We start from the raw sequence: 16158 nt of genomic DNA on the forward strand, positions 1-16158 counted from the left end.
TACTACGATATTTCTTGAGGTAAAACTCACAATTTATCCTCAAAAATCACTGAGAAACCATCCTCCAAAATTCACAAAATTTCTAACTCAAAAATGATAATGACAGCAACTAAAATAGCAAATTTACCTCACACGAAATTCTTAATCAAGTTTCAAGCTCACCAATGGATTCCCCACACAATTTTCTTGAATTTACAGCCTTAGATGACTAAATTTTGTCAAAAATAGAGGAGAAATCATTGTTTAAAACATGCAAGTATGGTTGAGTTCGTCCTTGGTCGTTTATTAAAAGACCAAGGTTTTGACCTTCGCGAATACAGCCAAAGGTCCGCGAATGCGGAGGCAAATGAGGCATACCTCCGTGAACACATACATGACCCTATGAACATGGAGAAGAAGCACCTAGGTATCTGTAAATGCGGCCAAGGGCCCGCAATCATAGAGAATAATTTCTCATATCAGCAGAAATGTTGATTTTCAAGTTCAAATACTCCGACGGGGTGCTCAAAATTAATTTGGAATCCCGTGCTTGCAAAAGATATATGCTACCCCACCAAATTCGATGATCCAAACTCAATGGCGCAGTCAAAATTTACATACGAGGTTATTATGTTTGAAAGTGGGTCCCACACCTAACTGCCATTTTGAGCCTAATTCCATAATAGGCCTTGGGATTAGACAAAAGCTTCGGGAAGCAAATGAAGGATCATTCTAGACCAAACTTGACATTTCAAAGCTAACCGTGTTGTAAGAATTTTCATCTGAGCATGTTTTCCAAGAATATTGATCAAAGTATGGGCCAAATTTCAAAAGCAAAAGCGTCAAATGGCCCTAAACTCATATTGATTGCCTCGATACTCATATCGGCCATGCTACTAGCCTAATTTGATCATTCCGGAGCTGATGGAACTATCAAAATTCTATTCTACTATCATTTATATTAAGTTATGACCGAAGTCAACTTTTCAAGTTATAAAAACTTCAAAAAGGGAAACGGGTCTAAAACCAAATAAATGACCAAGAAATTGAGCTATCGGTGCCCACAGGTCATAAATGACCTAGGATCACTATACGAATTCTCTAAACGAAAAGATGGAAGCAGTATTAGTAAAATGACCTGGAGGGTCATTATAGTTCATCCAATACTTTTTCAGGGTAAGGGACAAATCGACCAATCAAGGATTCATAATCAATCAATCAAGTCCACTTTCGGGAGAATAAGGGAATTTATCAATTTATGGTACAATCCTTACCTACATTGGTTACGTAGTTATTGAGTTCGAGGTGTTAGTTACTCTTACTCCATTCGATGCTTGATACTCCTCCCAAGACTAAATGCTCACAAGACTCTATCCAATTAGTTCAATCTAGTCATTCGACAAGTCTCATTTGGACTCTTATCAATTCTATCATAATCAAACCTCTTAACCAATCATATTACCCAGTCAAACCCATCATTAAAGTGAAATAAATACATGCATTTATGAAAGAGTTTATGAAATAAATACATTCATTTATGAAAGTTTAGTTCTACTTAGTTATCTATGCTCAATCTTAGATTTTAAGAAGACCTTCAAGGTTTATTAAGACGATGCTCATATTCACTCTCACTCACCTTCAAACATTCATACTTTATGATTTTCAATCCATTCAACACATTTATACCTTCAATGATGGCCATCATTTAGTTAGGTTTCTTGTAAGGAGAAACATAATCATTTATTTCAAGTGTTTAATTCATGAAAACTATCAATTATGCAAGGTTATGCAAAAATATAGAGAACTTTCAGGAATTCATTCATGGGGGACTCAAATTACTCACTACTCAAACAATCATATACTTAGGGCGCATGGAAGAACTAGATCCATGCTTTTAGTTAGGCTTATATAGTTGGAAATCGAAGGGACGATCGAGACTTGAAAGAATGGCCAAACTGTTGCAGCCTATAATTCTGATCTAGCAATCTCTAGTAAAATGATCAGAAAACTTGATGGCGTTGGAAAGAGAAAACGTAGAATTTAATTGTATAGATCATGGGCCACCTAACTCCTAATATTATGAGATCTATAGGCATTTGAAGTTGACGATTATATGATCTTATACGAAAGTTCATAGGTAAAGGATCTTTGAACTCAACTCAATACTAGAGGTTCCCTATAACCCTACTTCACCTCTAATACACCATGAATACTTAGGAATTGATCCTAAAACATAATACAATTACAAGTCATCGGGCTTAGGCCTATATGCATAAGAAGAATGGCTCGGGTCTTAAATGAAAAAAAATTGGGGTATAACATCATGATGGCACACATCCCTAAAATTCAATATTGATATGTAAGTTGAACAATAAATCACATACGAGACTCTCAAAGGAAAAGTTGGGCCACAAATGAAAAGAAAAGAAGTATAATGAAGAAATTTCTCAAAATCTGGTGTCATAAGTATAAAGAGCATCTAATACAACTTTCGAGTATGAGGTACATCACAAGTCTCTGAATAATAATAAAGACTGAAATAGAAGATGGAACTAATGATCATCCGAAGACAGGATCTCACCTCCAATCCAAAATAAGCATGTTCGCGAAAGGTGATCAACTGCCATGAGGAGTACCCTGACTAGAGTCTGCATCAAAAGTGACAAAAAAGTTAGAGTGAGTGAAAACCTCATGTACTTTGTAGGTTTGACCGACTGAGTATAAGGAATTAATCAAACTTATGAAATGAGCTAAGGAATGCTTCCATCTGCATACAGAAAAGTCTCATTCCGGCATCGGTGCCACCAATTTATAAAAATACAGCAAGAGTAAAGTAAATAGATAAGGTCAAAATAGTATCACATATCATCATACAAGTCAAATAACTCAAAATGGATGCAATGCAATGTGATGATGCAATTATGTGATGGTACGGTTGAATCAAGGTTGTCGCACAACCTATCATACACAACTTGTCGAGTTAAGGCTTCCATACAAGGACCCATGGGGGATTCGTATTCCATATACCAAATCATAATCTTAATATCTCAGCAACTTGCCACCTAGCTCATGGTCAAGGATATAAAAAGGTGTCTCATTTTATTTTTCAAAACAAATTGTCATATTTCTCAACTTTCCTAGAATAATGATTAGATGAATGAGGGTAAATGCATCACACACATATGACATGGAGGCAATAATCAACTCAACATGTATCAATAAGTTCCAAGTTCTCAAAACTCAACCAAATCATGATACCCGCCCTCATATGGAAACAGTGGGAAGGAGTTCATTAGAAATAAGTGTTAACCCTTTTGGAAAGAGTTTCATTTACTCAAAGCATGATCAAAACCCCAACTCAACCCCTTACTCAGGAATTACAATTCAAATAATATTATAAGCCTCTCTCACAAGCAAATCATGAACCAGATGGTCACAAAGAAAATAGAATAACAAATAAAAACCCCATATGGGCTAAACCGCACAAATAAGCCCCCACAAGCGCATCACAATATAATTAAGCCCCTACACGGGCATCCCAATATTTTCAATAATCCCAACTCATTTTACGATCCCATCCAAGATTCTATGAAATAAGAATGACCAAATTACCCAAACTTAGTCTCAAAGAAGGATAGTCAAACCTACCTCGGAGGATGAACACTCTATCAGAGCTTTAACCTTGAATACCAACTCCAAAAATGATTCCCAACTATCAAGAATTGAAAGAATTCGTCAAAAGAAGTTCAATGATATCCATATGGCAAGGTTTAAGAATCGAGGTCAATATTGTCCAAAAATTATTTCAAAACCGACAAGGATAAAATTGGAATTTAGTGCAAAATCAGTTTCTACACATCAAGGGTAGTTAGTGGTTGAAAATCCCATTAAAATTGAGTAGAAAACGAGTTCAAAATCATTAAATTACCAACTTTGAAATTTGTGATAAAAATCCCAAAACCCACCTGGAAATCTTGATTTTTAATTGTTTTGAAAGATGAAATTGATAGGAAATGATTTAAAATTGATAAAGAAGCTTACCCGCACAAGATTCCTCAAAAATTTTACTCCAAAATTTCCTCTCTTAAGTTCTAACCAATTGAAAATAGTGGAAATGAAGAAAATAGAAAAGAATTCTGAAGTTGACACTGTTCAGGTGAAAAAATACACATCAAAATCGTGAGCCACTAATTCTCGCAATCGCGAAGCACGAGAGGAAAGACTCATCACAATCTCAGACCCACCTATCACAATCACGAAGCACATAGATAGACGGAAACCATCGCAATCGCATGACCCCCCAGTCGCGATTGTGAAGCATAACTTACATGATACATCATGATCGCATAACCTCAGGTCGTGATCACATTGAACAAGTTGCCCTGCACCAGAAAACAACAAAAACATCAACTCAAAAATGCCTTTGATTGGACCCTAAAAAATGCTCCTGTTTGGGCAAGTAACTTACATGATACATCATTAAGTATCGCATTCATATCAATGCATAACAGTAGAAATAGATCTAAAGACAACCTAGCATTTATTTATGGCTAAGTGACAGACCGCACAAAAGGAGAGGAGAAATGGAATGACTTCCTAGAATGTTTCATAACTTCCTAAAGATTGGATGTGGACGTCAACATAAATCCACAAGAGACTATTCAACATTTGTTCTTGTACTAGGAGACCGATAACCTAGGCTCTGATATCGATTTTTCCTAACCAAAACCACCTGACCGTGCGGGCACCTACTCTAGCACCTAGGTAGGAGAACCATTAACCCCCAAACAGTTATGAAATGCAAAAAAATAATGAATCATAAAATAACAGCCTGAAGAGTTTTGAAATTTTCATATATTGATTTTACGATATAAGTTAATTTATAAGAAAACATACTGACACCTCAAGTAACTAGCCTAAATAGGTGCAAGAGTTTTTAAAAATAAAATTTTGACAATAAGTAGATACACAACTCCCAGCATAAGGAAGGAAGAGTAGAAGTTGTTGAAGACCACCGTGGTCTTCACCTATGAAACATTACTGACCCTACAACCAAACTATGTCAAGTGTAATAGCAAGAGTAGTATCATTACAAACAACACGTATTGGTAGGCCTCATCGTTCAATCTGATTTCTACCGCATAATATAAAGTAATCAACCAAAAGAAAGCATGCAACTAAAAGAATGCACGACTACAATTACCCTAGTTACCACCAACACTCTTGAAATCTGCTCTTGTCTTATTCATCTTTGTGTGTTGATATTTATCATACCACTCCCATAACCTTCTAATGCTTTCAATCCTAGTACATATCCAACCATAACCTAAACCTTATATCTCATAGAGGAGTTTCACAAGTACAGGCCACCCCTAGCTCTGTCTACCCACTATTATTACAAGCAACCATAGGAACACCACATGATCAGCCTTTAAGTAGCCCAAATTTCAAGCTATGGACCTGTAAAATTCCCTCCATCATACCCAACTATATAAAATGTCACAGATAGTCACAACATAACAAGGCAACAATATATATAATCATGTCATAATTATGCCTACTCTTAATGGTCAAGTAATGGTTGTCTTATGAAACCCACACCCAAATTGTTAATGTACCGACGTGGTACACCATTCTAATATATTTAGTGTATTGGAGTGGCACCAGATCTAATTATATGTCGGCACCACACCTATTATAGTAGTTAGTATATCGGCGTAGTACCCAATCCAAATATACCGGCGTTGTATCTGATCCAATTATGTGATGGTGTGGCACCCATTTCAATAGTTTGTGTATCTGTGTGGAATCTGATCCCAACATGAATTCACACATAAAAATCACAACCATAATGAATAGGCATACACACTTGCACAACTAAATAATACGTTCATTGCATGTAAATTGATCACCAGATGTCATTTCTATTCATGTTCTTTCTTTTTTTCCCAAATCATAGATTATACATGCAATACTAGTAAAGTAGTTAACAACCATATATAACAATTTTTCCCTGAGTATGTGTTACACGAGTAATTCACATGGGCAATCACATAAATGCACATATGTATATACATATCTCTATCTTTGCACATAGCCACGGACCAGTAATGAACCCCTTTATAGACACACTCTTTCTCTCAAAAATTTCCAACCATTTCAAAAGGAGTTATTCAGTTTATCAATCAAGAACTAATCATCTACTCCTAGTCACCGAGAAGTCATACCTAAATAACTCACTCCTTCTCTAGGCAACAATAATAATACATTCAGTCACTCATACTCCTTGTCCGAAGGTCTAAACATGAAATTTCCCGTCAATCTACGATATATTATACCAGGGGAAATAGGTTTATAACCATTCATTTAAAAAAACCTAGCCTACCTAGACGCCAAGTCGCTGTTGAAGAACTCCAGCCCGATTTTTGACTTTCGAGAGGCAAAATGATAGAGGTAGGCGTGAAATCTTTGGGTTGCAGCCTTTGTTGCGCTAAGATCCCTTCTCTCCCTTATTCCCAATCCCCGAGCATCTTTTTTAGTATTTTTAGGGTGACCCCCGTCTATTTTACAATTGAAGGTGGGAAGGAGTATAAAAGAATTCGCATTTCGGAATTTCTGCCCCCTACAACCTCTCTATGGTGGCCACCCGCCCATTACAACGGTGTCACGATGGACGGAATAATCCCGCTATGGCGGGATGGCTCTGGTTCAGATCGATCTTAATTCACAAAATTTTCATCCCAAGTGTTTTCGCATGGAGCCCCTTTTTAAATAATGATGGTTTGGTTCGTTACATTCTCACTCGCCTCTCTCCCTCTCTCACTCGCCTATCTCCCTATGTATTCATGTTTCTGAATGTATCTAGAATGTATTTGGTATCCCAGAAACATATATTTAGTGTGATTCGCATGTATTTAGGATACATTGACTCTTTCGCTCGCCACCCTCATTTCTCGCTCGCCTCTCTTTCTATCCATCTATATTTTAAAGTGTATATGCTAGCAAGATCATAATCTCATACCTCCGACTTAAAGGATCCCAACAATTTCTCCATTCCCTGCTCCTACCCCAAATTAGAAGAAAGAAAAAGAACTTTTTTTTACTATAATAGTAATATCAACTTGGAGAGAAGTTTTTGTCATTATAATTAATGGATACAATTTAGTGATTGTTAAAGTTAATTACTTTTATGAGATTAAAAATAGCTTTTAAAATTTTAATGTTGTAGTGGATGTAGTTTAGTGAGCTTTCATATATATATATATATATATATATATATATATATATATATATATATATATATATATATATATATATATATATATATATATATATATATTTGATAAAATTTGATTATTTTGATGTGACGAGAAAAAGTAAAAACAATAATTCTAATGTACTTATTTCCAATATTATTAAATATACAAGTACCTCAAAATAACTCCACCGGAATAGTAAATTTCATCGGAATTAGACTCCACTTGCGACTCCACAAGGACGAAATTTCTTCTTGAAAACAATAATTCTAATTCAGAATTTTTTTCTAATGGGGAAGATCAGACAAAGGTGCGACCACAGAGCATACTAAAATTTTAAAAAAATTATTCCACACCAAAAATTCTTATATCACTTGTTGAAAAAAAAACCAACAACTAACTTCCATTATTTTTGGACCGCCTTCAAGCAGAAAATAATAGAGAAATTTAAAGAAAATAACAACACAAAAATTTAACGTAAAAAACTTTCCAATTAGAGAAAAATCACAGGCCTTCCAGAAAAATATTCACCATATGAAATTATTACACCATACAATATACAATATATTTTTCTCACAAACTCCAATTTCTAAAATATAATTTCTAAAGAGATCTTCAAGAGAATTATTTTTAAATCTCTACTCTAGCATAAAAAAAATTGAATTTTTGATGATGTGTTAAATTAAAATAGCAAATCTCATTTTATAAGTATAAAAACAATAACCCATTTTACTTCTGTCGATGTGGGATAAATTGCTCCTTAATTTATATTAGGATACTGTATTATCTAGTTCATAATAAAAATGATAATTTTGTGTTGAACTTCTCTATACAATTGAATATATATTTTTTATAATTTTTAGAACTTATGGATATATGTTATGTTTTATAATTTATTTTAAAAAAAAATGAAATATGTTTTGAAACTATGACCAAACACATTTTAAAATTTCAGTTCAAACTTCACCCAAATTTAAATTTTCAAAACATTTGAAAATTTATGATCAAGCGTCAGTTAAATAAGATTCAATGACTATATTTTATTACCATTTAGTAATATATATGCTGATCATTGATAACACAATTGGTGTGTAAATTAGGAATTAATGGAGGCTTGGACTTGCAAGATGGTGTTGATGCATCAGGCAGCAGGGCCAAGGTTTGTTCTCATCTTGCCACATTATTGCATCCCTATTTCCTTTTATTTTTCTCTAAATAATTTTCTTGACTATGGATATGTTTGGTACGAAGGTATTTCCAATTCTTTTATATTTAGTTTATCAAAATATTTTCTTCATAAAAACACATTTCGATTTTCCTAATGAATACTTCCATAATTGACATGTTTAAAGGAAAAGAGTATTTACCGATTCGTGAAGAAGTATGGAGCTAATGTTGATGGATACAGGTTGGTTAATCTAATTATTATTTTTTTATTAGAAGCGGAGCTAGTAACCCGCATGAAAATGACACTTCATAAATTATTCTAAGGATACAGTATTAATTAATTCGTATAATACTTAGATTAAAATGCAGTCCTATCTACAACCAGGATGAATGGTCCCCGAACGGCGATGTCTATGTGGACGGTACGATTTTCAATTATTACTTCTTCTATTTTATATTAATTGAATTTTTAAAACTTTTTTTATTGTTCAAAATAATTAAATTATTCAAAGTTCAAGAGAAATATTTGAATTTTTTTTATGTTTATCCTTTGCATTAATGAAGTTTTGTAATTTTCTAGGAGTTAAACTATATTACTTATAAAGTTATACTCCAATAAGAAACTATTTGTATTTATGATTTCGCATTTAATCATCTTTATGAAGGTGATTAAACAAAAAGTTAATAGAGAGAAATATTGTTCAAATTTTGTTCTTGAATGTTTTTTTAATACGTGTGTATTACCTTAAAAATTCGGTTCACGTGGAATAGAGGGAGTATTATTGACAATCAATTGTGTTTCTAATTGTGATTCCATTCTCTGTTTCACAAAGTTAAAATCTCTCCATCATTGAAACACCCAAAAAATCATGTGGCTACTAGGTGTCTCGAATAGGTAGGTTAAATTGATATTGAGTAAATTAAAATGGATTGTGTTAATAAATGAATTGAATTAAAATGCAAAATAATTACTTGAGCTGAAATAGGCTAATAAAAGGATAAGATTACAACCCAATTTGTCTCCATTACTTCTTAAATAAATGTTCCACCTTTCCCCTACCCCACCTTTTACTCAAGTCTACCCCTCCCCTAACTTGAGATTCGACCTCAACTCGAGAATCAAAATTCAAGCCCCGACCTTGATCCGAGAAATGGAAATTGAGCCACAATCCGACACTCGAGACATGAACTTGAGACTTGATCCATGACCCTGATTGGTGACCCAACATCCAACCTTAATTTGAGACCCAACACAACCCTAGTGACTAGAATATGATGTATATATGTACGTATGTGTGCATGACAGCTAAAATGTGTATGTATGTTTGTCAGATATAGTATGTATATATGTATGACAACAAGGATATGTATGTATGCATGTATATTATGTTTTGAAAAAGGAAAAAACTTTTGCTTGTTTTTGAAAACTAAAAAATGTCACTACAATTTGTTGGCAGAGACATCAATAGTGATGGACTCCAGGCGATTCTTTATATAAAAACTGATACAATAATTTATTAAATAAAATAATAAACATTAATAACATGTTATGTAGCATTGATAGTATAAAAAAAAATTATATCACTGTCAATGTATATAACTTAAGCTTTTATTATTGTAGGTTTAACTATACAATTAATTAACCAAGCTTTCATTATTTCCTAACTAGTTATAGACTTACAGAGATAAAAGTATATATCAACATGGGTTGTGGAGTAGTGGTGAAATTGATTCACCCTAAACTTGAGGTCTTGGGTTTGAACCCTGGATATGAAAAAAATCATGTTTGGAGCGTCACCTCCGAATGAGCTTTGCAGTGCGCGATCCGGATTTAGTCGGGACTCCATGAGTTCTGGACACCAGATGAAAAATCAAAAAAATGAGATAAAGTGTATGATTTTCCCTCTATCTCTGAATCATATGGAAATTAAATTACAGGTACCACTGGCTTAGCCATTTGGGCAATAACACTGGCTGGACTTCTTGCAGGAGGTGCTCTACTAGTCTACAACACAAGTGCTTTGGCACAATAAATAATTATCCCAGCAGCACAAATTAAGTTGTTTTCTGGCTTATTCTATGAAATATGTAACTTGTCAATAATACTTTGTACTAAAAAGAACTTCTTGACCTCTTAATTAATATGTATGTACTGTGATTTATAAGTTGTGGACATATTACTAACACTTTTTGCTTCAACTACCTTCAAAACAATTGACAACTAAAAGTAGCAATCATATGCTATCAATAGAGTCACTGGAAATAAACAGGTTTTCTCATTTTTAATCAACTTTTAACCTCAATAATGCTAATATAAAAACGTGTATATTCCACCATTTTTACACGAGTATTAGTTTTTTTTAGTTAGTTTAGCCATATTATTATAATTCATCATAAAAGGGTCAAAAATGCCCTTAAACTATTTGAAATGAATAAAAATGCTTTCAGTTTATAGTTTGGTCCAAAAATATCCTTGTTGTCAATATTTTGTTTCAGAAATGTCCTTATTGTTATTTAATGGTTAAAAATGTCCCTATTGTTATAAAATGGGTCCAAAATGCCCTTTTTTGAATAAAGATATTTTTTAAAAAAACGAATCTTGTTTCTTATAAAAATATTACTTTTAAGGAATTCTATTTTTGTTTTCTTTCTTTTTAAACCACTTTAAATAATAAAAATATCAGAAATTATTTTATTCTTCGTAATCATATTTTATCAATTAAAAAGAATAATTTCACGTACTCTAAATTTTTACGGATAATTTATGTCATATATATAATATCATAATAAATCCATCATTAATTTTTATCCAAATAATGATAAAAAATAATTATAATAAAATAAAAATATATTTTTCATTTTTCATTTTTTTCCCTAATTGAAGTAGAATAAAAATTTTCTAATAAAAGAAATATTATTAGAAAAAAATGTGTTCAAAAAGAAAATAAATAATATATTTATTTGAAAAAAGGGTATTTTTGATTCATTAAATAACAATAAGGGCATTTCTGGTCCAAAGTATTGACAGCAAGGGTATTGTTGGACCAAACTATAAACAGAGGTCATTTTTATACATTTCAAATAGTTTAAAGGCATTTTTGACCCTTTTTCCGTCAATCAAATTTAATTTAATTCGTGTAATTGCAATTTACAGTAATGGTAGTAATTACGTAGTGTAATATAAATAACTTACTAGTTAGTGACAAACAAAAGTTATAACAACAATGCAATAAAAATGGCATTTAATACAACGACAAATAAATAAATATTAACGAATATTTGAACAATAGGTGTGTGGTTGTAACGACCATGAAGGTCATTTTTTTAAAAAATTGTAAAATAACCATTTTACCCCTCTCGATAGTTGCCCCGAGTCATAATTCATCAGTGTTGATGTTGGTTTTGGGAAAATTCTTTGAGAAGTTTAGATTTTTGAAAGATGTTGAGTTTTGAAGGCGTGAGTTGGTTAAAGGTGGTATTTGGTACCAATCGGAGCTACGAGTCTCGGAATGAAATTTCATCAATTCCATCAACTCCGAAAAGTGAAATTTTGCCTAGGAGAGTCGTCGTTTCTGATATTGAAATTATTTCGTGGATTTGAGGTCTTCAGTTCGAAGTTGAAGTTATTTTAGACTAAATTTTGATTTTGTTCAACATTCGAAGTTCAGGTGCTCGAATTGAATTTTCCACAATTTTGTTGGATTCAGGAGGTGATTTTAGGCTAATAAAGATTTTCAGTGTATTTTTCGGAAGTCTCGAGGTATTTTGGTCTTTATGAGTCCTAAATTAGTTTAGTTGCGACTAAACGGATTTCGGATCAAGGAGATCTCGAAATTCAATTCCAATGGTTTCTTGAGTTTGGACATCGAATTTAGTGGGATAGCATGATTGATTTGTGTGCACGGGGTTCCGAACGAATCCTGAGGGTCCAATTCATGAAATTTGTGCTAGTATGCTTGCTGTCAACTGTGATTTTGTGTCTGAGACATGCTTCTCCGCTTTCACGAAGTTCAGGCCCTAAGCTGCATTCACGAAGCTCAGGTCCTTCCTTCTCCGCATTCACGGGCCCTAAGTCGTGTTAATGGAGTGTGTGTTGTCCCTTCTCTGCATTCGCAAAGCTTGTGCCGCATTCGTGGAGTGTCCCAGAGCTTGCCTCAGTGTTAGCGGAGTTAGATTTCCTCGTTTGCGATGGGCAAATTGTCCCTGAACAGTAGTTAATTCCCAAAATCTGGAATATACCCATTTCCATCATTTTTGGAAATTTGAGAGCTCGGGGAAGTGGATTTTTGCGTGAAAATTATTAGATAAGTTACTTTGGCCCATAATCTTCATTACCCATTGACTATATCATGAAATTGATCTTTAAATCTCGATTTTGGACATCTAATGTTGGGACTTTTCAAGAAATCAAGGTTTTTATTAAAATGATAATTATGAACTGATTATAATCCCATTTTCAAAACGGTTTTCACTAATAGATTCTTAATCATTGGAGAACGTTTTCATTTAAAATTTTCTAGAAATACCCTTCGTTGTCGGATTTACATTTTGGGTCGATTTCAGCTCAGTTTCTAAAATTGATGTTTTGGGTGTCGTTGTGCTCGTATTTTTATTGGAAATTCATACTTGAAGATTTTGTTGATTCGTAGAGCCAATGGAAGGGAAAGACCCAAGTTTTAGGATAGTTTGTGATGAAATCGAGGGAAGTGAACTTTTAAACCTTTGTTAAAGCTTGTGGAATCTTGTATTTCTCGTTATGTGTGTGTTAGGGAGTAACAAAAATTGGTTCAGATTACTTAATTATTGTGATTAATCTTAATAACGAAGAACAGGGGTAATAAAGGAAATTTGATGATTATATATGTGTGATCGATGTGATGATGATTTTGATATATATATTATAGACATGTGAAGTAATTATCTTAATATGAATTGTGTATTATTGTTGATATCATCATATTGTTGTGATTTTTATGAACATTGCTTATTTGATTGGTTCTAATACACTGTGATAAGACTGAAAATGATGAGAATTATGGAATAGGCCACACGCTTCATGGCAGGTATGATGAAATAAAGGGATCAGACCACACATTTCGTGGTAGGTATTATCAAATAAAGGGATTGGATCATACACTCCGTGGCAGGTATTATGAAATAGAGGTTTCGGGACACACGCTCTGTGGTAGGTTACCTGGACAGAAACATCCCCCATATGTTCCGCACTAAGATTCAGCGGACATGTATCGATAGGACAAGCATGCATCATCTCATCGCATTACGCCGCACCTTTCTTATAGTTGTGGATTCGTGTTTATTCCTTGTTGCCCTGTATTTGATGTACTTGACTTGATATGATTCATTTTATAAGATTGTTGATAAGTATTCGTAGACTGTGTGTTATTGATATACGAATGTAGAGTTGGGTTATTTTCTATACAAATTGTAGTTGAGGAGGTTTGATTGGGATGATAGGAGTACTTGTATTCTATTCAGCTTTGCTTAGTGTTACTAGTCCACTTGTTGAGCACTGTGTTGTTTGGTACTCACTCCTTATTTTTATACTTGTGTAGGTTGTGAGTCCGGACCTGCGTGATCTCCTACCTTTTCCTACTGCATCCGAGGCTACTATTTTCGAGTTATTGAGGCTGTTGTTGCATCCATCCAATAGACATCTTATACTCTATTTATGTGTTAGTCATATTCTTGAAACAAAAATATTATGACTTTATTTCTTTCTTATTATGTATTTCATTAGTGGCTTGTACACATAACGACTAGTCTTGGGGGATTATTTTGAGTTATTTATCTGCTTGTTTAAATTAAGCCTTGTTTTGATCTTATTTTTCTTCCACATTTACTTTCTATTGGGTTTTAGCCTGACTCATCTTTGTGGGTTGATACGAGTACCATCATACCCGAATTTGAATCGTGACAAAATGGTATCAAAGTCTCGGGTTCATAGGTCTCATGTGTGTACATGCCAAGTCTAAGTAGAATCTCGAGAATCAGTATGGAAACATCTGTACTTATATCCGCAAGGCTATGAAGACTGTTATGAAATTTCCTTTTTTATTCTTTCAATTCGTATAGTGAGTGGTTACTTCTATTAGTGCTGAGTTGTCGCGTGTTCATTTTGATATATGGCTAGGACCAGAGTTACTACTAATGGTAGACGAGGGGAAGTAGTCCCCGAGGATGATGTTAAGACCCCAACTAGGGGTAAAGGTAGTGGTCGAGCTAGAGGTCATGGTCATGGAGTGGCGGCAGGTAGAGGTCATGCCCGAGGAGCGGCACTAATTAGAGGTTGTGCTAGAGAGGTTTCTCATGAGCCGTAGGTTGATGCTAGAGAGGACCAGGTCCCTCCAGAGCTTGCCACTACACTATTTCTTTAAGCCACTTTGATGCGAGTGTTGGGTGCACATGAGGGCTTTACACAGAGTGTGGGTGCGATATATACATATAAGGGTTCTCAGAATAGAGTAGGGGCTCAAATGCCAGAGCATCATCAGGATTCGATTGTTCAATGTACGATGGGACATCCATCTACAAGCCTTATAGCTAGAGAGTAGAGTGGAGATAGAGCAAGCCCAAGGTGCAGCTGTGATCATGTTGACTAATGACGAACAACACAGATATGAGAGGTTTTAAAAGATTTACCCACCTCAGTTTTAGGGTGGGAAGACTAAAGATGCTCATAAGTTCCTGACCGTGTGCAGGGAGTTATTAGAGACAGTGGGGTTAGTCAAGATCCACGGAGTTCGTTATGATACACTCTAGTTGTATGGTCTAGCTAGAGAATAGTGGAGAGTGTATTTGAATTCCAGACCAATTGGGTCACTATAGGTGACTTGAGATGAGTTTGATAGTGCCTTTTATGATCGCTTCATTCCTTGGAATATGAGGGAGGAGAGTTGCTTATGGTTCGAGAGTTTGAGGCAAGAGGGCCTCACAATTGCTGAGTACGAGACTCATTTCTACTAGTTGTCCAGACATGCTTTGGCCATTCTTCTTGATGAGACTAAGTAGATTCACAAATTTGTGTAAGGATTGACCTATTTTATCCATATGATGGTGATCCAATCCGCCTGTGAGAGGAATTCATTCCAATCTATTATGGGTATCCCTAAAAAGGCGGAGTTGATAAATAGAGAGAAGTCCGGGGACCTCAAAAGGGCATGTGTTTCTGGTCTATTTTTTAGTACCTCATCTAGAGGTAGAAAGCCTTATAGAAGAGTTAGTTCTATCCAGCGTAAGGACTAGTTCATGTATCCATGCTAGCTTTTAAGGGTGGTCAAACACCTCGTGGGTTTTATAGTATGGGTTAGAGTTACTAGAGGTCATAGCAGAGGTCGGTGAGTTGGGATGGTTATACATGTTCCTTAGGGTCATTATAGAGGTTTTTGCATAGAAAGTTTGTTATACTTGTAGAGATCCAAATCATCTTTCACGATAGTGCAAATCTCAAGGTCGAGGAGGACCCCAGCCTAGTTCATCATCTCCAATTAGATCTGATCAGAGGTTGGGGTAGATCCCAGACTAATAGAGGTGGTCACAATCCTGGTAGGGGTGCTAGTGGTTTTATAGTCCCACAAGGAGAAGGTAAAGGTTTTATTCAGGCTGGAGGTAGTGGATGAGCTCAATTTTATGCTTTTTCGAGAAGGCTCGAGGCTGAGGCTTCTGACACAGTTATCACAGGTATTATCCCAATCTGCCATCGACCTACGTATGTGTTATTTGATCTAGGGTCTACATT

At 34.6% G+C, this 16158-nt stretch overlaps 1 protein-coding gene across 1 annotated transcript; it reads left to right on the forward strand.

Annotated features, from left to right (window-relative positions):
• The first annotated feature begins 258 nt into the window (after nt 1-258).
• LOC129905066 (photosystem II 10 kDa polypeptide, chloroplastic-like) lies at nt 259-10435 on the forward strand. The gene is made up of 5 exons (XM_055980442.1): nt 259-406; nt 8336-8394; nt 8588-8643; nt 8772-8824; nt 10341-10435. The coding sequence occupies exons 1-5, from the start codon at nt 259-261 to the stop codon at nt 10433-10435; spliced, it is 411 nt and encodes a 136-aa protein (XP_055836417.1).
• The last annotated feature ends 5723 nt before the right edge of the window (nt 10436-16158 follow it).

The sequence above is a fragment of the Solanum dulcamara genome, chromosome 10 (assembly GCF_947179165.1).
Source record: "Solanum dulcamara chromosome 10, daSolDulc1.2, whole genome shotgun sequence".
Lineage (NCBI taxonomy): Eukaryota > Viridiplantae > Streptophyta > Magnoliopsida > Solanales > Solanaceae > Solanum > Solanum dulcamara.

What these genes read in the sequence shown, in the direction of transcription:
- LOC129905066 (XM_055980442.1), top strand. Translation starts at nt 259, where the DNA reads ATGGTTGAGTTCGTCCTTGGTCGTTTATTAAAAGACCAAGGTTTTGAC. An exon ending in CATCAGGCAGCAGGGCCAAG is followed by an intron (nt 8,395 to 8,587) that starts GTTTGTTCTCAT and finishes ACATGTTTAAAG; the next exon opens with GAAAAGAGTATTTACCGATT. An exon ending in GCTAATGTTGATGGATACAG is followed by an intron (nt 8,644 to 8,771) that starts GTTGGTTAATCT and finishes ATTAAAATGCAG; the next exon opens with TCCTATCTACAACCAGGATG.